The sequence below is a fragment of the Monodon monoceros genome, unplaced genomic scaffold (genome assembly GCF_005190385.1).
Source record: "Monodon monoceros isolate NGI ecotype Baffin Bay Population unplaced genomic scaffold, NGI_Narwhal_1 Super_Scaffold_12, whole genome shotgun sequence".
In the NCBI taxonomy this organism is placed as follows: Eukaryota; Metazoa; Chordata; class Mammalia; order Artiodactyla; family Monodontidae; genus Monodon; species Monodon monoceros.
This window is the reverse complement of record NW_021703768.1, coordinates 31003597-31028969: the sequence shown is the minus strand read 5'-3', so window position 1 is coordinate 31028969 and position 25373 is coordinate 31003597. Positions and strand designations below refer to the sequence as shown.

Genomic DNA, 25373 nt, shown 5'->3' with positions numbered 1-25373 from the left:
ACAACCAGCATGGGGACTTGCTGGGCATCTTTACTTCATATTATCTCAGGGCTTCATTTTTACGTCAACTAGTTTGGACTTTCTTACAGCTCTGTGACTTAGGGCAGTTTGACTGTTTATGTGGTGATTGAAGGCTTCAAGAGTGATTATTCCATAGAGTAAGGTAAAAGTTGTATTACCTTATATGAGCTAGCCTTGGGAAGTGCACCGCATCACTTCCATTTTACTCTTGGTCAAAGTAGTAAAAAACCACCCAAATTCAAGGGATGAGGCATAGACCAGAGCTCTCAATGAGAGGAGTATCAAAGTCATAGTGTAAGAAGAGCATATGGGATGGGAGGTATTTTTGTGGCCATCTTTGGAAAATACAACCTGCCACACTGAGAAAATCAAATCACATAGAAACTATATTGTCAAGATGTTCTCCTAGTTCATGTTTATCTTCATAGTCTGAGAAATAACTTGTCGAAAAGCAAATACATTTTGTCTGACTATTCAAGATGAGATACTGAATAAATTGTCAGCATCTTACCTTAAAAAGAGTTAACTTGAGCTGATGAAAAAGTAATCTACTAAAACTTTATGAAAATTCTAAATTAAGATCCTCAGTAAGTATTATGGGCTATTATCATTTTTTTTTGTTTTGATTTTTACAGCATCTTGTGACCTTTGACTTAATTGGTCATTGATATCTCAGCAAGCATGGAGATAAGATTAGAAGTTTTGACTTCAACGAGTATCAAGCAGAAAAAACCCTGGCCACGAGTCTCCTGGTTGGGACAGGTAGGTTTTTCTTTAATCATACAATATCAGCTCTAATATGTGTTAACTGTGTGCTTTGCCTCTAAGATCAAAGAATGTTCTGTGGCCTTCACAAAATACAATATCATCTGTAGAAGGATCACCTGCCTACTGAGCAGGGTTTTGTGTATTTGTGTGGTAACAGGCTGGCAGAGATGGGGAGGGAGCATCAGTCTTTCTGTGGTCTAATCAGAGTTGCCACCACTCTCATCACTCTCTTGCTCCTTTTCTCCATAAACTTGCTTAATCTTCTTCACAGTCCTCTGTTGCTTTGCTCTTGGAGACCTGGGATGATGTATCATCCTCACTGTCATCTGCTGTGCTCTCCTGGGAATGCTGGGACGTAATTTCTTCACCCTGCAAGTCCCAGTTTTTGAGATTGCACAGCCAGAAGACCTCTCTGCAATTGTTGAGGATGAGCATGGCTTTCACTCTGCAAACTAACAGCTACAGGGTCTTTTTGAGCAAAAGCACACGTTTGGTGAGTTTCGTGTCCTGGTGAATCTTGGAATGCCCACACAGGTGATGAAGCAGCGTGGTGTCCAACTGGAAGGTTTCCAGTAAGCTCAGATCATTTTCTCGATGTTTTCTAAAACTGAAGTCTAGGAGCAGCATGACACTGCTTCAGAAATGAGAAGCCATGTCTATTTTAATCTAAGTAGGTAATTTAAAACTTACCCATACTACTGTTCAGATTGATGAGATAACAGCAGGTAACTCAGTTTGGGCTAGCAGAATTGGAAGACACTCCTGTAATTTTAAACTCCAAAGAAATACCAGTGCAACTGTTAGGTCATCCTACCTAGTAATTCTAGTAAGAGGTACTTTAAGATAGAATGAAAAATCTTCAGGTTACAAATATACAATCTTTCTTAAATGTCACTTTGTTTTCTTTTCTGGGATAACTTACTTAGGTAAGAGGCTGAATTAACTTCTGGCATCTCTTAAGTCTGTCTCTCACATGTTTCTTCTCTTAGGAAAATGAAGCTGTTTTTCTTTTGGATGATAAATTCATAAATGAAATTAATTTGCTATCAGGAAGGACAAAGAAGAAAATTCCCAGTCTCCAGCCTTTGTTGAAGGATGTTACAGTCCTAACAACGTCCAGTAATGGTTAAGTAGTACTGATATTTTCAAAAGACTAGATTAACTGTATTTTTAAAAATAATTTTGGGAGTAATATTAAGGGAAATGTTACATTATAAGTATTGCGTTTCCTTTTTGGAAGCAGATGCCTGGCTGGCTGGGGTACTTGCTACAGGGGAGCTTTTCCTCTGGAACAAAGATCAAGATTGTTTGAAAACTATACAAGCAACTGAAAAGCCTAAAGAAATGATTAAAGCTGCAGTAGGTGGGAGATTTTTATTTGTTTAAATTGGTTTAACTTGATATATAGGAGAAAAGAAATATATCTCTGTGTAAATATATATATCTGTATATATATGTATTTTTCCTTATATCTGTAAGTATTTTTTTGGTGGTGTTTATTTGTGACAATTAGGTTCATCTTGAAGAAGAAAAATCTGGCATGCCTTACATATCTGTGATAACAGTGGGTTCCTAATATCACATATGAGTACATGATAAATGTTATTATAATTTGTACTTTTAGTTTATTACTAGTGCCTTAGTTTTACATTCTAAATGGAAACATCATTTAGGTTCCTTATTGTCAGAATAGATAAAATTTGTACTTTTTTATGGGAATTCAGACTTCAGAGGTGTAATTACTTTTTTTTGTTGTTTTCTAGCAAGCTCTTTGAGACTGTACTTGTATGTATCTGGCAATGGGAAAAGAGTTCTGCTTATAACTCCTTCTGGATGCATATTTCTTTGGGAATATTTGGAATTCAAGAATATCTTATCTTCTAAAAGCCCTTCATTGGTGGGCCAATGGTCCCAGATCACACCTGAAGAAGCAGTTCATTTGCCTTCCACTGAAGATAAAGAAGCTGTAGTGCATGCTGTCTTTATAAAAAATGAGGTAAAATCCAAATCAGGCAGGGTATTATAGAAGTGGTGGAGATCTCAGACTCTAAGAACAGACACCATCTGGGAAGCTGTTGAGCAGAGTGTGTAATGGCATAGCTATATATCTCCAGGCATCATTAATTGTCATAGTAATGGTGAAATTATCACGGAAAAGGTATTTTTATATTTCTTGGTCACATTTTAAAAGATGTGTATTAAAAATGGTTTGAACTTAGAGCTTCCTAGTTATACTTTTCCCTAGTTTTAGAATATAACTAGTTTTGTAATAAAGAGAAAAACAAATATCGTATATTAACGCATATATGTGGAATCTAGAAAAATGGTATAGACGATCTTATTTACAAAGCAGAAATAGAGACACAGATGTAGAGAACAAATGTATCGATGGATACCAAGGGGGAAGGGGGTGGTGGGATGAATTGGGAGATTGGGATTGACATATATACACTTCTAAATATAAAATGATAACTAATGAGAACCTATTGTATAGCACAGGGAACTCTACTTGGTGCTCTGTCGTGACCTAAATGGGAAGGAAATCCAGAAAAGACGGGATATATGTATACATGTGGCTGTTTCACTTTGCTCTACAGCAGAAGCTGACACAGCAGTGTAAAGAAACTATATTCCAATAATAAATAAATATTTGTTGGATTTTTAAAAGAGCTAGAATTAGTGATATTAAGTAAGCCATTTAATTCCCAGGAAATAACACGTTCATTAACTAAAAGCATTCAGAATAGCTGCATGATACTCTTTGTATGTATGGACCAACATTTTATTACCCAATCTACTATTGTTAGAAATTGCATTTTGAACTTTTGTTGTTTTCCTCCACCCCCATGGGTAGTGCCCTAACTTAAATAATATGTAACTATAGGGACTTCCCTGGTGGTCCAGTGGCTAAGAATCTGCCTTCCAATGCAGGGGACGTGGGTTCGATCCCTGGTCCCACATGCTGCAGGGCAGCTAAGTCCGAGAGCCGCAGTTACTGAGCCTGTGCTCTCTAGAGTCCATGAGCCACAACTAGAGAAAAGCCCGCACACTGCTATGAAGATCCGCATGCCACAACTAAGGCCCAACACAGCCAAATAAATAAAATAAATTAATTAAAAATAAATAAATAATATGTAACTGTAAAAGAAGAGAAAAATAAATATATTAGAATATTTCCAGTTGTAGCCAGAGTAAAGGCCGTGTTTTCTTAAGAGAGTAAACTGCACCTTGATTTCCCATTTGAGATATGCCTGTGGCTCAGAAATTAATTACTTAGTCTTTAGCTTAATGTTCAGCTACATGTTATAAGAGTAAACATATGAGCAGGCTCTTGATATGTTTCATTTATTTTATTTATGATGAGAAATATGTGGGGGTTTTTTGTTTGGTTGGTTTTTTTTGCTGTTCTTTCAGGGATTAGTTTATTTATAGTTTAGTTAGTTTATTTTATTTTTTTCCTTGTTGGTTATTTATTTTAAACATACCAGTGTGTATATGTGAATCCCAAACGTCCTAACTATTCCTCCTCCCCACCCTTATCCCCTGGTAACCATAAATTAGTTCTCTAAGTCTGTGAGTCTGTTTCTGTTTTGTAAATAAGTTCATTTGTATCATTTTCTTTGATTCCGCATATAAGCTATATCGTACAATATTTCTCTTTCTTTGTCTGACTTCACTCAGTATGACAATCTCTAGGTCCTCTTGATTTATTTTCAGATTAATTATATACTAAAGTATATTAAATTTATCTACAGTTATTTGGAGACTGCTGCTTGTGTTCATTTACTTTCTATTCCGGGGAATGCCTGAAGTTAACATTTCTAGCAATTCGGTGGCATGAAAATGTATTTACATCTGTAAGGTGAGGTAAATGTTTCCTTCTTCCTACTTTTCTATCTGCTTTTTTTTTTTTTTGGCCGCTCCATGCAGCATGTGGGATCTTAGTTCCCCTATCAAGGATTGAACCTGTGCCCCCTGCATTGGAAGCATGGAGTCTTAACCACTGGACCGCCAGGGAGGTCCCTCTATCCCTTTTAAAACATTGTTATCTTTTGGCCCATAAATACGTAACAAGATTAGTAAGTGAAATGTGAATATCAACTTCTGAGGCTTTACAAATTCTTTCTTCCTGTAAGTATTGTTCTGTTTCTTTACTTTTCATTTTGAATGTCTATTATAGAAAGTTTTTCTTGTTTTTATTTTGTTTCCCTTCTTGGAATCAAGAACACATAAAAGGTAAGGCAGACAGACTACGGTCTTACTTGTCTTAAGACTATAAAAATAACTCCTTTGAAAAGTAATTCAATGGAATTTTTTAAAAATAAATTTATTTATTTATTTTTGGCTGCATTGGGTCTTTGTTGCTGCACACAGGCTTTCTCTAGTTGCAGCGAGCGGGGGCTGCTCTTCGTTGCGGTGCATGGGTTTCTCATTGCAGTCTCTTCCCTTGTTGCGGAGCACGGGCTCTAGGTGTGCGGACTTAAGTAGTTGTGGCTCGTGGGCTCAGTGGTTGTGGTTCACAGGCTCTAGAGTGCAGGCTCAGTAGTTGTGGTGCACAGGCTTAGTTGCTCCGCCGCATGTGGGATCTTCCCAGACCAGGGCTCAAACCTATGTCCCCTGCATTGGCAGGCGGATTCTTAACCACTGTGCCACCAGGGATGTTCCAAATCAATTGAATTTTGAAAAGGAAATAACTTGAATTTACTACTGTACTTTTTAAATGCTCAAGTATTTTTTCAATTAAAAGTAATTTTATTTATTTTAAAAAGCCCAATGAAATAGAAAGAATGCGTTAAAAGCATGTAGTGACTAAGATTTAGTAAAATAGCGAGGTTTTTTTTCTGTTTATTTATTTTTTATGCTAGCAGTACTCTATTTGGGTGTAATTTATATAAAGTAAAATGAACAAATCTTAAATGTACAACTAGGTGGACTTCGATAAATGTACACATGCCTGTAACCATCCTCATATCAAATATAGAACATTGTCACTATCCTAAAAATCCCCTCTTCTCACCTATTTAATACCTGTAAAAATGTTTGTAATATTGTAGAAATATGTGTATCTAAACTTTTAGTGGATGCAGATGTTTTTGGGGCTGGCTACAGAACCTGCCATTATTAACAAAACTCTGATATGGACCTTGTTTAACTAGCAATTGCTCTTTTGTGTCCTGGATGAAACTTGTGAACAGTTGCTACAAGACCCCAAATATATGTGCACATGTACGAATTTAGTTGGACCCTTTAATTTTTTGTAATGAAGTGTATATTAATTTAAAAGTTACTATACTTTCTGTTTTCAATTATTTCACTACTTAGATCATTGACATACCATGTTCAGTGGGCACAACAAGATTGCCTTCTGTGCAGTCTGATTCCTAAATGTGAATCAGTAAAGTCAAGAGGAGCTCTAATTTCTGCATTTTCAAGAGATGGCATTACCCTGGCAGTAACTCTTAATCAGAAAGACCCAAAGGTCAGTAAATATAATCTATCTTGGAAATAACCTCTAAAAGAGAGAGTTTAGTTCAGTTTTGAGATTTTTTTCCCCCGAGTATAGTTTTTTTCCTTAATATTACTTTATATTCTTTAAATTGGTGCTTTCTGATCCACCTCGGCATTGTAAATTGGTAAAGTTATTTACGTTAGCTGCCGTAATTTTCAGAATTTGGCCTTCAGAGGTGAAAAGAGGATAATGGAAAAGGAAGAAAGAAGGGCAAAGTGGTAACTGATATTCTTAAAATGTAGTATAAAAGAGAGAAAAGTTATAGGTGGTCAGTATTATCTTGCCAGTTGGCAAAGAGTAGGTAGTTCATTAATATAATAGATCTCTAGGTCTTCAGAATTATAAGTAAAATAATTTTAATGGTTTTTTTAATCTTTTTTTTTTCTTTCTAGGCAACTCAGGTATTATTTATAAACACACTGAATTTTGTTACACTCTGTGGTAGCCTTAAAGGATGTAGTAATAAGAATCCTGTGGTTCCAGCTACACTTATCAGGTAAGGGTTCTTTTGTATTTCTAAATAGTGTTTTTATTTTCTTTTTTAATAGTTTAACAAGTTTAAGGCACTGATAATTCAGTAGGTGTCTAAATAGATATTTAGATAGATGATGTTATCTTGGGAGGAGTTGAATTATGACCGGGTAGAGAAATACTGGGCTAAGTTAGAGAGGCTGAAATGAAAAAACCTGGGTTGGGAAGACCATTATATACTCAGGCTGAGGTGTTTCTAGCTTTTTAAACAAAGTTAGCATTCTCTGCATACGGGTGGATAGTACCATAAGTGGTGATTTTGGATGGCACGTGGACCTATGGAGGATTATAGAGTAGGAAAATTTCCTCTTGGATCCTCCTAAGTTCCTATTCTGAATTGTTTTCTCTGCTGCTCTCTGAATTTCCAAAGTTTTCAGGTTCATCCAGCCTTGCCTTTTTATTTTCTTTCTCTCCCCAAAATTTCCTTTCTAGAAGAATTACTAGTCTCAGTTCAGTGGTCTGTTTGACTTAGGGTGTCCATCATTCACATGAGGAGGAGCTACTTTTTTGTCTCCATGAAAGAAACATTAATATTATCAGATAGTTAAGGAGTAGTAAAGATGGCTTTAGGAAGAGGGAGTCTGCTACTGAGTGGAGCTCTGGCAGGCTGCAGAGAAGACAGGCGTGGTATTGACCTTCAAATCTACCAGTAGATCTTAGTTTTGGACACCACTAGGATTAGAAGTTGTTCTAATTATAATGTAAGTGACAAAAACTTTACTTTGTTAGGTCTTATTTTCATCTTATGATTTGCTTATGAATCTAAGTAAATTTCTGATTTGTATGTTGTATGGAGTAGATGTTTATGAGCAAACTCCTTTTTTCTTACCTTTTTTTCTGGGAAGTAAAATACATGAAATGTATGTGACGTTTGCCTACTATTCATTCTTTTGACCTTATTTTTTGAAGCGTCTCACCCCTTCTTGGCCATTATAAATTGTCAAAGACATTGTAGAGAGTCCTTTCTAAACATATTGTCTTGCTTTTTCTAGGTCCTACTGGGTAGGTGATATCAGCTGGACTCATGATAGTCTTTTTCTGGCTTGTGTGTTAAAACGTGGCTCCCTGGTTTTATTGACCTGCCAAGGTGAATTGCTAACGTTAATTACATTTGGTTGCTCTATAGAATTTGGGCCAGCAGAATTTATTCCTCTTCACCCACTAATAACATATAGGTGAGACATTTGAATTGTTTTAATTTATTTACAGAAGTTTTTCTCTTTCGGTATTACTTTACTGTGTATTTTTTTAATATAATTTCATCTTTCAAATTGTCTTATTCTTTCTTTGAGTCTGTCATCTCAATATCCGCTTCTTATTTATAGTTTTCTTCTGTTTCTTTTTGTGGCTTAATCCTGGTGAAAATTTGACATGGTGACTGTGTAAGTATATGTTATTTAAATATTCAGTAGCACTAAAAAAGTAACTTCTTTGATATAAAAATTAATAGAAGTGTGATATATCTTTTATTGTTTCAAAAGCAGAGCACTTAGATAAAAATTAACTTGGCATATGTATCTACTTTTCTCCCAGAGGGAAAAAGGAGAAAAGTTGTTGAAAATGGGTAGTAGACTTTAGAATTTAGCCATATTTTAATTTTTAATTGTGAGATCATGAAGCATTTTGGCTTTGGAGTCAGAACAAGAGTCAAACCTTGCTTCTTCTACTTACTAGTTGTGTGACTTTGGGTAAGTTATTGTTAAGACTCTGTTTCTTTTACTGTGAAATGAAGATGACAGTAATAATCTCTTAGAGTTGAGGGAATGAAGTAAGATAATAAATAATTATAAATTGCTTTAACACAGTTCTGGCATAAAATAAGTGCTCAGTAAATATTTGCTGTTATTGATGTTGATATTATTATATATGGCTAGACACATATAGACACCTATTTACAAATCAGAAGCATTGGGAAAGGTCTTTGAAATTAATCCATTCCCTTTGCTGTATAGAAAAGAAACTGAGGAGGGATGTGTCCTTGATTATATTTAGCAAAAAGTTTTGCTTAATTTTTAGCAATAGAAAATTCTAATGGAAAAACTTGTCACTTTGTGCAGTGAAAGTGTTTTTCCTTATTTCTTATGGTCTGATTCATAATTGACTTAAATTTCCTCACATTTTCCTTTAAAATTAGTATTTAGGGCCTTTCAAAATGGATTGCTTTCTTTGATTACAAAAGTAATACATATTCATTGTTTTAAAAAAACTTAAAAATCAAATGTTACAAAACTAAATAATGTAGAAAGTGAGACTTGTAATCCTATTCCTCAGAGATAACAATTATTAGCATTTTAGTGTGTTGTCCTCTAAATTTAAAAATTTTATATAACATTTATAACAATATTAGTTTCTTTTTTTTTTTTTTTTTTGTGTTATGCGGGCCTCTCACTGTTGTGGCCTCTCCCGTTGTGGAGCGCAGGCTCAGCGGCCATGGCTCACAGACCTAGCCACTCCGCGGCATGTGGGATCTTCCCGAACCGGGGCACGAACCCATGTCCGCTGCATCGGCAGGTGGACTCTCAACCACTGCGCCACCAGGGAAGCCCCATGGAGTCACTTTTTAATGGTTTTATAAATTTCACAGCATGTACATTCTGAAACCAATCTTCTATTGTGGATCGTTTGGCTAATAAAATCTATATTTGATTCGTTTCCTAACCAGAAAAAAAATTATATTTTTGCTATTCTCTTTATAGTTATAAAGCTCCAAAGTTAATAGTCAGTGATATTAAGTAATCAGAATCAGGTACACCACCATAACAATAAATAACTACACTTATGTGGAAACTCGGTCAGATTTAATCTTAAGCTGATAAAATTATACTTATCACCATCCTCTCCAAATGTCCTCTGTTTCTTTTCTTTCTCCTCCTTAATAACAAATGTACTTATAGCTCCTAATTATATTCTTATACGTATATTTAAATAGATAGTAAGAAGGAAAGATAACTAACTCTTCAATAGTAAAAATGAACTGCCTCAATTATTTTCTGGAAAAGGTTGTATAAAACTAGATTAAAAACAAGACAGAGTAAGTGCCACAATGCTGGGAAAATTTTTAAAAAACACATAAACCTCTGTATTATTTAATCACTTATGTTTTCCTCATAGATATATGCACATTTAATATTTTTGCATTTAATTTGCTTGCATTTTCATCATTCTGGAACTTTTAATTGTTTTTTCTTTGGAATAGCATAATTGTTTCCTTTAAGATTTTTCTCTTACTAATTCTTGAATTTTGGTGTTTGTTTGCTAGACCACAGCAGTTTACACTTCAAGATTCAGATAATTCTGTAGATTCATCAGCTTCTGATAGTGACCCTATGAGACAGAGATTTTCTATAAAAGCACATTCACGGTTACCCTACCTCATTATTTCTGATGGATACATGGTCACAACCCTTCGATTTCTTGATAATCTGTCTCCATCGGTGCTCATGAGATCCCTTCTACTTGATTCAACACAGAGGCTTGAGAAAACATACCAAAGTTTGATATTGTCTAAGGTATAGTGCTTTTTGGTACCATTAGTAAAAGTTGACTTCTTAGTCCTTTCAAATTTAAAACTGTACTGACAGCCTTGGATTGTATACAGTTATCTGTAGATGTTTTAATTGTTTGTAGTACAATTATCAACAAAATTTTGCTCTGGAAATCTTTTTTCTTCTATAGCCAAAAGGCCAAGGGCTGAACTTGCAATCACTGGATTCCCTAAGATCTAGCTTGTTAAAACACCACGGAAATGAAAATTTAGCTGATTCTACTGTTCCCAGATTCTTGCAGGCAGAAGAAACAATGAAGTTAAATGGAAAAACAGCAGATTTGCAGGTACTTAGTAACAATGTTTTATTTACTTTGAACAGTTACGTATTGACTTTATTCCAAGAAACATATTTTCTTTTTCTTTCATTAAAGGGAAGAGAAATTTGAGAGCACTAAAGTGATTCTACTTGTAAGGAATCAAATGATATTAAGTATAATTTTTTTCACTCATGTTTTAGGATTTTGAAGCTGAAGAAACTAATGAAGGCGAACATTTTCCAAACAACTTATTTTCTTTTTGGAACCAAAAGAAGGATCTATTGTTTAGTAGTGCCAAAGAAGGAAGACTGGAATTTGCTTCTATGTTTGATACCATACATGCAAAAGATAATACTGAGGAGACAGATAAAACTGTTACAGAACTGCATTCTGTCCAGAAAAATCTCCTTGCAGCATGGACTATAGGAATTTCAAAAAATGTGACAGAAAAAAATTTAATGTTAAATTACACAGTAGTTTGTATCACTCATTTTTTGTACATTCTTCAATTTATAAAATGTCCTTTCTCCAAACTTGATCTTTTTTTAAGCAAGAGCCCAAGACATAATGCATGGGTACTTTGTATCTTTCAACTTTTTCATCAGTGTTTATCAATCCAGTACTGGGATATGAGATACAGACAAGATGTAGGACATTTGGTAAAGCTGACCTCAAATACTATAAAGCTTTTGCTGACACAGCAACAACAGAATCAGTTATTCTCAAAGAAGCTTTTAGCCTGTTTTCATTTACTCAGAATGGTAGCTGATCATTTAAATGGCGTATACAGTCTTCAACCAGAAGTTATTTCAGCATCAACTGATGGAAGTAGAACAGCAAAGCAAGACTCATTGGTGGTACCCATTTTTCAAATGTTTCAAGATAGTGGTGCTCGGAAAAACTGGTCTTGGAATTCGTCTTTCAAGTTTCGTCCTCAAGTATTAAATTTTGTTCAACAGCCAGGACACAGGTATAATGACTTTAATATTAGGAGACCATCAGCTTTATAGATTTTTCAAAATTGAGATATAATTCCCATACTGTAAAATTCTCCATTTTAAAGTGTACAATTCAGTGATCTTTAGTATAGTCACAGGCTTGTAGAACTATTAGCACAAATTCCAGAATATTTTTATCACCCTCAAAAGAAACCTTGTACCCATTAGCACTCAGCATTATAGATTTTATGTTATAGAATTTATGCCAGATATTCTTCAACACATATATTTTATTAGTCTTGGGCATCCATGATACTGTTGAAGGATTTTGGTTTAGATAAGCACTATAGAAAAATGACCACAGGTACATAAAGCATTTATGAAAGTTTTAAAAATATGCATTTTTTGATCAGTGGACTTTGTGCTATATTTAAATCTGATCAGTTTGTATACATGTTATTACCTCAGTGAAGAATACATGCAGCAATAAAAAGGCTAATGAGGAGGCTATACTCATTCTTATCCCTAGTCTGAAATTTGATTCTTATGATTACCTAATTTTGTTTGCAGATTGATTGTTCTCTGGAGAGTATTGTACAGAAAAACTTTATGGTATCAAACACAATTAAGTCAAAGCGTTCCTGAAGATGACATACAGTTAACTGAAAAGATGACACATGAAGCATCTACTGTCAAGTCCCTGTTATGTCATATACAGGCTAAATTGCAGACTGCTGGAGTTCTCTTGAACCAGACCTTAGAACTTAAATCTATCAATGGTCAGTATCTTATAAACAATTTCTAACTCCAGGAATAAGTGATATAGTTAGTTGGACTTTGATTTTATTAATTGGTTGCAATTATTTGCTTTTCAAAATAATTTCTGGTGGAGTTGTATCCACTAAATTTTAAAACAAGTACATGTTTATAAAGGAATTTAATTAACCAGCACTAATTTTTGGTTAAAAACTTTGTAGGGGAAGAGTGTTTCCTATTAGGATCATATGAAAAGTCTGTTCAACTATGGAAGAAAGCTCTTCAAGAAACCCAAGAGAAAGGTAGGGGAGTGTTAAAAAATAATATTTGCCATAATATTGGTAGGACCATATTTTAGCATGCTGTTGAGCTTCAAAATTATTTCAGATTTCTGAGTGCTCACCATTTCTTAATGCTCAAATAGAATACATATTGTAGGTACCTTTACTGTCAGAAATAGTTATTTAAAATTATTCTTAGTCTTGGAAATTGTAGCACCAAGAATTTTTTCTGTTATCCATAGATAAGGCTCCTCTGTCCTTTTGATTAGTGATGGAACCTGTGATTGATTGTTGATAGGGAAAAAAATGAGACTTAATCCCAAATTTAAAAAATATATATTTTGTCATTTAGTGCACTGCAAGTATCTAAACGAGAAACTATGGGTCAGATAATTTGTCACCTTATTATAGACTTATAGAAACATGGAGCTAAGGCTCTCTGCCCTTAAGTAATTCAACTTTAAGAATTTCCTGTGGGACCTCCCTGGTAGCGCAGTGGTTAAGAATCTGCCTGCCAGTGCAGGGGACACGGGTTCGAGCCCTGGTCTGAGAAGATCCCACATGCCATGGGGCAACTGGACCCACATGCCACAACTACCAAGCCTGCGTGCTACAACTACGGAAGCCTGCACCCCTAGAGCCCATTCTCTGCAACAAAGAGAAGCCCATGTACTGCAATGAAGAACAGCCCCCGCTCACTGCAACTAGAGAAAGCCTGCGTGCAGCAACCAAGACCCAACGCAGCCAAAAATAAAATAAGATTAAAAAATTAAAAAAAAAAAATTCTTGTGAGTTAGACTTATTATGGGCTACATGGAGTTTTTTTTTTAATATTTATTTGTTTGGCTGCATTGGGTTTTGGTTGCGGCACGCAGGATCTTCATTGCAGCACACGGGCTTCTCTCTAGTTGTGGCACTCAGACTCTGGAGCGTATGGGCTCAGTAGTTGCGTTTCGCAGGCTCAGAAGTTGTGATGTGCAGGCTTAGTTGCCCCGTGACATGTGGGATCTTAGTTCCCCGACCAGGGATTGAACCTGTGTCTGCTGCATTGGAAGGCGGTTTCTTAACCACTGGACCAACAGGGAAGGTCTCCTGCATTGAGGTTTTGATGAGAATCTAGGGGTGTGGATTCTAGAAACTGGTGATAGCTTTTGTGATATAGGGCTGAGGGTATGAGTAAGATGACAGAGGTTCTCAGGTAGTGACCTTGGAGCTATCCTTGACGGCAACTACTACCTGGTCAGGTTTGGCCAATTATTAAATTTATTTTCTGACTGATGTGGCTTTGTATGTTTCATTAATTTATCTACTTAACCGGTATTTATTGAGGGCCTGCTATGTGTATTAGGCAATAGGAATAACTGAAATAAACAAGTTTACCCTAAAGTTGCCCACAATCTGGAGGAGAGATCACATAAACAACTAGCATGTTTCTAATTATGTTTTATGGTAGGTGCCGGGAAAGCACACAGTCTGAGCTGGAGTGCAAACATCAGTCTGGGGAAAACCTGGAGGAGCTGACATTTAAAATTGAGTGAAAATTGTCCAATTGAAGGAGTGGGAATGGTTTAACAAAGGATATATAGCATTCCTAAAGCAAAAAGGCATGGGAAACCATGGCAGTTTGGTAAACGTGCAGGTAGTTTTAACAGGACCAGATTATTTGAAATATGTGTGTAATATTGAGGATAGGGTGGTGAGTGCTAAAGTGAGAGGTAGAGAACAGATGATAAAGGAAGATATTCTGCAGTGCCATGGGATTAAGATTTTATCCTGAAGACAGTGGGGTCAGTTAAGATAATTTATGTAAGAAAAAGAACTTTTCAAATAAATATAGGCCATTTGGAAAGATCACTTCAGTACATTATGGAGGGCCATTTGTAGGAATGTGGTGTAGAGATGTGGGTTTTACCTAGAAGCAAGACAGTTGAGGAGGTCCTGAACCAAAGCAACGTCAAGAGTACTGGAGGACAGAAGTCACATTTGTCAGATATTTAAGAGGTTTGATCAATTGGACTTGAGTAAAGAAGTCTAATGTAGTTCTCAGATTTGGGGATCGTCCAACTGGATGAAGAAGAGTGACATTCAAGGTGATAAGTTCTCATGAAGAAAAGTTTTCATAGTCTCATTGTAGACCTTTTCATTTAATTTCTTTTCCAACTGTATCCATTTGGTATGGTTTCTTGTAATGGAGACTGAAAATAAACTGGCTTCAACAAGAAAGAAGTTTATTTCTCTTTCTTAGGAAATGAGGCCAGAAGTTGATAGTCTGGGGCTGATTCGGTGTTTCTGTGGTCTCATCAAGGACTCATGCTCCTTTAGTTTTTCTACACCGTCGTCCTTAGTGCGTTGCTTCCAGTCTTAAGGCCATTACATGAGTTAAGATGGGTGCTGAAGTCTTAGGCATCATGTACATAATCTAGTTAACAGAAAGGAGGAAGGCAGGAAGGGCAAGAAAAGGGTGTACCTCCTAGTTGAGTTACCTCTCTTTAAGCAGCTTTTCTAGCAGTTCTATACAATATTATCTCTTGGTTCAGAACTTGTCATATTTTCACATGGCCACATCTAGCAAGAAACTGTGATCTGGGTGCATTGTAACCTCAAATAAAATTAGAATTCTTTTACTCAGAAAGAATAGATAAGGAGTAGGCAGCCAGCAGTCTCAGTCCTAAGCACCCTTCAGATGTTTGAAGGCAGTGGTCAGGGGCTCCTATCTTATTGGATAGTGTTTCTTCTCCTTTGGAAAGTCTCTTTGATGGTCTGTTTGATATTCGTATGATTTCTTGTGTGGTTTTTAAAAAATTTTTATTTTTAGCATGTTCCCTTTTGTTTCATACCATGTGTACTTGAGATAGATGTCATTAGTGGACCTTAGTACCGAGATAAGGAGGATGTGCACCTCTCTTTGGATAAATTCTTAGTCATCCTAGGGCCTGATCAAAGAAAATAAAATTGTTCAGAACTTAAAATGAAAAAGAACAAAATATTGCTTACCTGTTTTTTATTAAAGTATAAAACAGGTACAGAAAAGTTCACATAACATGAATGTACAGCTTGATGAATTTTTATAAACTGAACATTCCTGTCTACCCAGCACCCAGATCAAGAACATTACCTAGCTAACATGTTTTTAATGTAAATGTAATTCTTCCCTGTTTAAGGGGGAAGAAGGATATGTTTTCTTCAGATACGCTATTATCTTTCCCTTTTGTACTGCCACCTCTATAACTATAATTTAAATGATGCTCAAGGATTATGTGATCAGCTAGTACGAGAAATACTGATATGGTCCCACCTACCTGTAAAAGAAGATGAAGATTGTTCAGGTATGCTTTTCAAAAATCAGTTTGTTTAATGTTAATACTTTGTATTTATAAGTGTAGATATGAAATTGCTTATACATAAAAGTTGGTTGCTCTGCCCTTTGTGGTAAATTTTGGACTGTCAGCTTCTCAGTAGCAAGGATCATGTTTTTGTTTGTTTTTAATCTTTGGGTCTCTAGGCTTAGCAGTAATTGCCTGCTGAACTGATACAATTGTTGTATCACAGCCCTATTTGTTAGACATAATATCAGGTACCCAAGTACTTTTCCTTGATATGTTTATATTTTCTTTAATGGTTGCTTAAGGTTGTTTAGTAAAGTGATGAAAATCTCTTTCTGAGGTATTCCGAGTCTTTTTAAAATTGCTTAATAGGCTGCAGAATATTTAGATTGTGCTTTTTAAAAGAGGTGTATTTAAATTAAGCAGTAACCAGAGTAAAAGATATATATGAATGAACACATAATATAGTTATAATAATAGTTATACGGTCGTAGACCATTAGATGTATACTATGCGTATGAATGTGTCAGAACGGCTCAATGTATCAGAACTTTCTAAATGGAGTTCATGACTCTAATAGAGTTTGTTTGTTTTGGTTTTTTTCTAATAACTGATTATTTGTTTAGAACATCATTTTACTGATGGAAAATAGTGATCAAAAGAAGTTAGTTTACAAAGGCTTCTAAAAATAGTTTGAGAAGTGGGGCCCATCTCTTACGTAAAATCCTTTCTTTGATTTTCACTAGTTTATCAGAACAGTGTTGGTTTCTTTGGCTTCAGCCACTGTTTTTTGTTGTTGTTGTTGTTGTTTTGTGGTATGCAGGCCTCCCACTGTTGTGGCCTCTCCCGTTGCGGAGCACAGGCTCCGGACGCGCAGGCTCAGTGGCCATGGCTCACGGGCCCAGCTGCTCTGCGGCATGTGGGATCTTCCCGGACCGGGGCACGAACCCGCGTCCCCTGCATTGGTAGGCGGATTCCCAACCACTGCGCCACCAGGGAAGCCCCTTGTTTTGTTTTTTTTGAGGTGAGATAGATGGTAGAATACCATGACATTTTTATTCTGGTATTCATATTTTCTCTGCATTTTTTTAAAATTTAATTTTTATTTTATACTGGGGTATAGCTGATTTACAATGTGTTAGTTTCAGGTATACAGCAAAGTGGTTCAGTTATACGTATATCCATTTTTTTTCAGATTCTTTTCCCATGTAGGTTATTACAGAATACTGAGTAGAGCTCCCTGAGCTATACAGTAGGTCCTTCTTGATTATCTAGTTTTTATATAGTAGTGTGTATCTGTTAATCCCAACCTCCTAATTTATCCCTCCCCCTCACTTTTCCCGTTTGGTAACCATAAGTTTGTTTTCGATGTCTGTGAGTCTGTTTCTGTTTTGTAAATAAGTTCATTTGTATCATCTTTTTAGATTCCACATATAAGTGATGTCATATGCAGCCACTGTTTATAGATTTCTTACTTTTGGTGATATTTGTCTTTTTAAATTTTTGTGTTCATTACAGAAGTAGTACAAGTTCATTTTAGACAATTTTGAAATATGGAAAGGTTTAAAGAAGAAAATAAAATCACTTAATCTATCATTTTTTTGTCTATATACATTTATATATGTATATTCTGTTTTATAATCTTTTAAACTTAATATTATGATGAATATTTTCCAATGTAAATAATATTCTTTTTAAAAACCTATTAAGCCTTTTCCTCATTATTGCACATTTTAGATTGGTGCCACCTATTTACTATTGATATTTTAAATAATGCTGTAGTGTACATAAATTTTTGTGAACATTACTAATAATATCTCTAGGTTAAATTTTGAGAAATGAGGTTACAGGATCAAAGAGAATCCATGGTTTTAAGACTTCTGATGCCTGGTGTCAAATTGCCCTCCAAAAGGACTGGTAGCTGTGTATGAGTGGAAGACTTTTATGTGTGACTTTTTTTTTTTTTATATGTGTGACTTTTTAACTGACTGATATTCCTTTTTTTTTTTCAGTAGTCTTGTCATGACATGATAATAAATTTCAAGATAAGTTGAACCTATTGTAATGTATTTGTTTTAATTTTTAATGACAATTGTTTAGAGTATATTAATCATATCCCTACTGGGTCAGGAGTCCCCAAGACTACTCCCACGTTCAGGGGATTCACAGGCAGGACTCACAGGGCCTAGTATATAGTTGTACTCACACCTATGATTCATTACAATGAAAGGATACAAAGCAAAATCAGCAAAGGGAAAAGGAGCATGGGGTGAAGTCCGGAGGAAACCAGGCACAAGCTTCCAAGAAGTGACAAGATAGAAATGGCCATACACATATAGAACTTAATATTATTGTGAATACCTACCAAGTGACTTCCTTTCTTTTTTTTCTTTTTTTTTTTTTTGGCTGTGCCACGTGGCTTGTGGGATCTTAGTTCTCACAACCAGGGATCAAACCCGGGACCCCTGCAGTGGAAGCACAGAGTCCTAACCATTGGCCCACCAGGGAATTCCCCCCAAGTGACTTCTGAGAAAGAAAGATACTTTGCCATTGTTGGGGCCATACATTTTATAAAAACTAATGTTAACTTAGTATTTATCTGTGTTTAATAGTTTTAACTGTTTATTTACATATATCTGAATGCCAATTTATATTATTGAGTTTTGATTTTCAAATAGGGATGACACATGTTTGCTCCTACTAGTTTATATCAGAATCACCCTAGAAATAGTGATGTAACTCTCTCCCTCCCCTGCCTTCTCCCTCCACTCCACGTGTTCCTTTTGTCCATACCTCCCAGAAGAATCTTATGGTAAGGACTTACTCTTACTAATGGAAGTATATCATAATATCCAGACCTAATGGTACAGAAAAAAGCATGAAGAATCACTGCTCTGGTGCTTTTCAGATTATCTTTGTAGTAAACCCTGCCTCCTTTCATTAAAGAAAGAAAATTAGAAAGGGAAGAAAGAAGGGAAAATAAATAATGAAATGTTAACTTGCAAGTCCATTATGGCTGGATTGTTTGTATAGATCCTTCCATGTTTTTAGGTAAAACTAGTAGCTTGAGGTTAAAAGAGTTCCTAAGTGTATGTGCTCATAATTATGAGCTAATTATTTTTGTTCTGTTGTCTTCAAGAAGTGTAGATAGCTATTATAAATTAACTTGTGTAGGCCATGGGTGTTCATCTCAGAAAAAAGTTGTAATTATAATTTTCTTCTTGCATAATGTTGGGAACTTAAATATTACTACTTTTGATAGTTTGATCAGAATCTCCTTTGGTCATTTGGTGTATCCTGCAGTTCCTGAGAAGTCTCATTGTGAGTTTGGAGTGACTGGAAATGTTCATCCTGAAGCGGCAGTGAGGGTTATCCAGTCCATGGCTCGCTTCATGGCTTCCTATTTCACCAATCAGCTGCTTTGCATTTTGCCACCTCACAATGTGAATGTTCTTCCTCCTCTTCATGTTAAAACAGGTAAACAAATAATTTTCTCACCTTGTTTTTGCACGTAATATTTAAAATCGTATTATACGGTGATCATTAGTCCATGGAAATAAAACTGCTCTAGGTCAGTGCCTGAACGCGAAGGAGATACACGAGTGACTATTTACGAATGAATATAATCTGAGAAAGGTAATTGCTTTGGACTTGTTTTTATTGACTATGTATTTTTAAATTGTGAATTTTGGACACATTGGCATTTATAAAGTTTCCATTTTTAAAGTAAAAGGGCTATAAAAATGTAATTTAACAAATTTTGAGTATGCTAATTTAGAATTTAATTTTATTTGGACATTTTACTTTTATAATTTTATTTGAATCATTTTCTTTGCTCTACTTAATCATTTCATTAATCGAGTCAAAATGTACCTAATCTGTGTGAGGTAACTGCCCTACCCTAATGGAAATAAGCATGTACACAGATTTCTATGATATTCATTCATTCCAATAATTTTTATTAGTGCCTGCTATGTGTCAGGTAGTGTTGTAGGTGCTGGAAATATATTAGCTTGCACCATATGAAATTAATAATATGAAAACATCTGTAGTTTTGTCTTGTCTTGACATTTGGAACAGATTTATCCTAACTGCCATGAACAAAACAGATGAAATACCTGTTCTTTTATGGAAGTACATCTAATAGATTGAGACGGAAAATTAAATAGATGCATATATAAACAAAGATCTATCAAATGGTGACAATTATTATGCAGAGAACTGAAGTAGAGAAATGTATTGTGACTGAGTCGGTAGTTGAGGTGATGACTTTAGGGAAGAGCTCTCTGCGGGGGTGACATTTAAGCTGAACTCTTAATGACAAGAAGGAGCCAGCCATGGACGCATAGGACTTAGAGCATTATAAGCTGAGCCTGTGCAAAGGCTCTAGAGCAAGGACAAACTTGATGTGTCTGAGAAACTGAAAGACTGGTGTAGCTGGAGCACAGAGGGTGAGGTAGAGAGTGGTATGAGATGAAGACAGAGATAGATGGCCAGGTGATGTAAGCCAGGGTATGAAATCTGAATTTTAGGTACAATGGGAAGTTATTGGAGGGCTTTAAGCAGGAAATAACACGAACTGATAAACATGTACAAGGCACACATAGATTAGAGTAGTACAAGATGTAATATAATTAGAAGTTTAATAGAAGTAGCAACAAGTGGTCATCAGATTTAGTCACAGAACTGTGGATTTTGAACTATGTGTTTGGACTCTAATTTTCTCAGGGTGTGGGTGGGAGTGGAGGACTGTCCTCACCCACTTGGATGCTTTAACAGTAGTGTTAGACTCTAGTGTCGTCAGGGTTTTCAGGAGCTTCTAGACCCTAGAGAGCCTTATATGTAAGTTAGGATCAGAAAGGAAATTGTCTAGAGGTTCCTTTTCAGAGGTGTCTGCTTCCCTGGGGAAGAAAAGTTGGCCCTGACCTGATTATGGCTTCTCTTAGGGAGCTGGTGTAAACAGAGAAACGGGTGCTCTGTTTTTCCAGGATCTACCTTCTCCCCTTTCCCTCTCCATTGGCCACTAACTCAGTTTCAGCTGGTGCTCCCTCCTTTTCTCCCTGAGAACAGCCTGTGCTTCTTTCTCTCACTTTATGCTTTCCTCTGACTGAACCTCTCAGTTGGATATTACTTATTTCCTTGTACATTTGACACTAATTATTACAATAGTTTTTTATTTGAGCTCTCTTTATTTTGTCACAACTGAGGTAGTATTTACTACTTGTACTCCCTATTTTTGGTAATAATGTTTCTGATAACAAATTGTATCCTTAATCCATATAATTTTACTGAAGGAGAGAGGCAGAACTCATGTGGTTTTAATTTTTTTAAATATTTATTTATTTATTTATGGCTGCATTGGGTCTTCGTTGCCGTGCACGGGCTTCTCATTGTGGTGGCTTCTCTTGTTGCGGAGCACGGGCTCTAGGCACGTGGGCTTCAGTAGTTGTGGCACGGGGCCCAGTAGTTGTGGCTTGCGGGCTCTAGAGCACAGTCTCAGTAGTTGTGGCGCACGGGCTTAGTTGCTCTGCGGCATGTGGGATCTTCCTGGACCAGGGCTCGAACCTGTGCCCCCTGTATTGGCAGGCGGATTCTTAACCACTGTGCCACCAGGGAAGCCCTCATGTGGTTTTTAGAAAAATCTTAAAAAAGGTACAATCCTGGTATTCAGAAGATTTATCTCAATTTCTTATCTTTCTGTCCTACAATATTTATAGGACTTTTGCTCTTTGCTAATGATTTTTATCTTTACAGATGACTTTACATATCCAAGGGAGACTGATATTTATCACACTTTGTGAAGAAAAGTGACAGAGTTATTGAATTGTTTCTGGGCAGACTCATAAACGTTCATAAAAGCTCAGAGACACCTTTTTATTCCCTACGTAAATATCTTCCCAGTTAGAGGAGAGAGTAGGAGAGAAGACTTTGTGTTCTTTTCCTATGCCAGAGACTAGACTATGATGGTTGACAATTTAAATATCTGAAACTTGTTATATATCCTTTAATTTCTTTAATCTCCCTCTGTCTTGAAAAATGATATTAGCAGGCTTGACTTAGAATATATTTCATGTTAATCTGTTAAATCAGAACTAGTGGCAGAATGTATTGGGGATTTGAGTTGCTTATCTGGTATGATGTTTGCTGTGTGAAAGCAGTAAAAATTTCAGAAAATTAAATCGTTCAAATTCAAATGGTACAGCGTCTTACTCATAGTGAATTAAAAACTGGAAATATTTCATCTATCTCCTGGCTGTTTGCCTATGCAGAATCAAACAGTCATCGATTGACTAAATTTTTCGTTTCTTTCCATATCTTTGTCAAAGAGCTAAAATGTTAGTGCTTGGTATGGGCAGAGCCTATGCAGATCACATAAGAAACTAATCATTTCATTTCAAGGAGCAAAAACCTACATATACTAATTACCAGTTTTATTTTGAGGGAGTGAGTGAAAATCTTAGCAGTATGTATTTTTTAAAAGATAACAGCTCTGTCATAGTATTTTCAAATTTCTCATTCAAGTTACTTTAATTAGGGAAGGATACAGAAGGCTGGGGAGGAGGATATTATTGCCCTTTGTATTTAATCTCAGGCCAGACTGAAATCTTGTCATTTGTTCAGGATTACTGAAAATCACAGTTTTCTACTTTCTGTTAAACACTAATACATTGAACATTTAATATGCTTGAGTATTACCTCAAACTAGATTTTTATCCCATGACACTATGAGGAATGCAAAGTCAGGTAAGATGCAGTCTCTGCCCTCCAGATTTCATAATGCAGTAGGAGAAATAGCTATATATTTCACAGCAGCCCACAGTAGTAAACTGTACACTGTGACCGGTACGTTTACGTGTGTGTGTACGTTTATATTATCTGACCAAAAAGTTTCATTAAACTGTACTTATTTACCTTTATTTTGTGTAATGCACTCTGATACTGTCTCTTCTGTTTCTGTGTCTACTCAGTTTCATGTTTTTAGGAATGCTGACATTTGCTTCATGACCTACTAAAGAGACACAGTGTTCAATGTTAAAAAGACTATTCTAGAGTATGTTAAGCATTATTTTAGGCCATTTTGTATGTATCTTCCTTGTTGTGGTTTTGTGTAGGAAATACTGATTGAAGAGATCTATAAAAGGAGGTGTGAGTTCTTGTATATATAATTGTAAAATCCATTTTCTTTAATTTACTCACAGAGCAGCCCTTTCGACTTATTCCTCTGCAACACTCGAAGGTGGCCAGTGTTGTTAGAGAGCAGAATCTTTCTAATGTGTGGACAGTTGAATATGCCCTTGAATTATTATTTATTGGTGGCCTGGTTCCAGAAGCTGTGTGGTTGGCACAGAAACTTGGAGACTGGAAGACGTCTGTTTCCATTGGTGTGGCCTTGCAGCTGTTCTGTAAACATGATAGCAATTTCACAAGGTATGTATTTTTAGGAAAGTATGATGGTGTCATCTAAAATATTTTTTATTTCAGTCATTGCTGGTATTTATGCATTTTGTGGAATCCTTAGTTCAGCATTGTCCAGTAGAACTTTTTTCAGTAATGGAAATATTCTATATGTGCTATCCAATCTGATAGCTACTAGCCACATGTATTTATTGAGCGCTTGAAATGTGGATAGTAAGACCAAGGAACTGGATTTTCCATCTAATTTTAATTAATTTAAATTTAGAGGGCTATATACAGCTAGTGGCTACTGTATTGGACAGATCAGAGGCTTACTTACAGTGTTAAAACATCTATTTAGCACATTAGTTTGTTAGTAGTGCCCTCAAAGGGCCTATAGTCAATGGGAAAGTTTGTCTTTCCCAAACAGGATTTGAGTTTTAAGCTAATCAAACTAATCCCTATATTTTAACTATTCTGAAGGTTATGGTATTGCTGTGTCTTCTGTATTTTTTAATTCAATAATTCAATGTATGTTTATTTATTAAGTAACTCTGTATCAAGCTCTATGCCTGGTGTTTTATTGGATTGTAAACTTAAATGGTACATAGTTTCTATGCTTAGGCATTTATAGTTTAATAGGGAAAATAGGACAAAACATTATTACAATTTACATAGTATGGTAAGAAAAGTGCCCGTGGTACAGTAGGGAGAGCAATAGTATCAAGTGAGGGAAGGACAGGAAATACTTTATGTGGGAGATGTCATTTGAGATGGGCATTGAAGGGAAGATGGGATCTTGACAAACTGAGTAGCTGTAGGGAGAGAGAACATTCCAAATGTGAGCAAAGGCATATGGCAGAAGCAAGTTTGGTTTGGTTTGGATAGAGTACATTTGTAGGGCAGTAGTGGGAGGTAAGGATGAGGAGATATATTAGTACCATAATTATGGAAAGCCTTAATACTATCCTTAATACAGTATTTCCTTGCTTATTTCTTGTCTAAATATAGGATGAATAAAGTGAATTTCTCTGTTTTTTAAAATTTCATGTTTAGCTCTTGATGTGTGTATGCTTCCTTTTTTCAAAATTTGTATTCCTTTCCCTTAATTTGATGTGATTTCAGGTCCAGGAAAAAGGGTCTGAATCTACCGTTAAATATGACTCCAGCACAGATTTTCCAGGAAAAACTGCAGTGTTTTTTAGGTCAGCCGGCCTCTTTGGAAGCAAAAAAAGAAATGGGCTCAAAATACAAACAGTTTACAGGTGTGTTACCTATGTATGGTCGACACATGTATCGACTTAATTAATATAAAGCTTATGGTATTTTAAAAAGCTTTTAAGTACCCACACATATATTAATGCTTTGAAGTAATAAGCTTATCAAAAATAAAATTTTGCTATTTATTCTTAATAATGGGAGCATCCCAAACTGATGCAGTTCAAAATACAATGTTCAGTATCTGAATGATATTCTGATTTTCCATGCATAGCCTTTCTTTATACTAGTGGTATTTTGCTGCATTTAGATTGTTTTCTTTTGCAGTCATAGAATCGTAGAATCTCAGATGTCAAGGGGTACTTAGAACCTCTTGCCTAATGCATAAATCATAGAGTTGTGTTTTGCTTTTAATTTGAAAAGTTCTGAGTGGTATTATAAAAAAATAATATAATATTACATGTAATACATATATTTACCCAGGAGCCCTATAAAATTCGTCTGTTTTAAAGAGGGGGAAATTTAGACAAAAAGTAATGAAGTCTGTTATTTAAAGTCATATATTTAATGATAAAACCAGGATAGCTGTTTTGTTTTATTAGTGCTTGTCTCCATTAAGCAGTGAGACTTCTCTAGATTCCTAGAGCTTATTAATTATAACTTCTCTTTCTGGAAAGAATTCATAATACTTGGAAATCAGACTGAAAATGATAAAATTTCTTTGATAATTTTCTGTCAGTTTTTTTTTTAAGTAAATGAAAAGATAATGTATCTACATGAAAGTTGATTTTGAAAAAAAGGACTAAAAAATTCCCAGTCTGAACTTCCA

The 25373-nt window shown here is 35.6% G+C and overlaps 1 protein-coding gene across 12 annotated transcripts in view; it reads left to right on the top strand.

Annotated features, from left to right (window-relative positions):
• Window positions 1–25373, top strand: part of CPLANE1 (ciliogenesis and planar polarity effector 1) — a 127263-nt gene that overhangs the window by 4843 nt on the left and 97047 nt on the right. For all 12 annotated transcript variants that reach the window (XR_003792726.1, XR_003792727.1, XR_003792725.1 and 9 more), the window contains exons 2-18: window positions 657–783; window positions 1779–1914; window positions 2033–2152; window positions 2553–2785; window positions 4545–4651; window positions 6112–6268; window positions 6691–6794; window positions 7822–8004; window positions 10089–10338; window positions 10505–10660; window positions 10834–11603; window positions 12142–12350; window positions 12549–12629; window positions 15770–15934; window positions 19235–19408; window positions 23131–23359; window positions 24452–24591. Coding sequence is in view for 9 of the 12 variants with exons in the window: in XM_029217388.1 (XP_029073221.1) it covers window positions 703–783; window positions 1779–1914; window positions 2033–2152; window positions 2553–2785; window positions 4545–4651; window positions 6112–6268; window positions 6691–6794; window positions 7822–8004; window positions 10089–10338; window positions 10505–10660; window positions 10834–11603; window positions 12142–12350; window positions 12549–12629; window positions 15770–15934; window positions 19235–19408; window positions 23131–23359; window positions 24452–24591 (3295 nt within the window). In the remaining 3 variants the exon portion in view is untranslated. The remainder of the gene's footprint in view (window positions 1–656; window positions 784–1778; window positions 1915–2032; window positions 2153–2552; window positions 2786–4544; window positions 4652–6111; window positions 6269–6690; window positions 6795–7821; window positions 8005–10088; window positions 10339–10504; window positions 10661–10833; window positions 11604–12141; window positions 12351–12548; window positions 12630–15769; window positions 15935–19234; window positions 19409–23130; window positions 23360–24451; window positions 24592–25373) is intronic.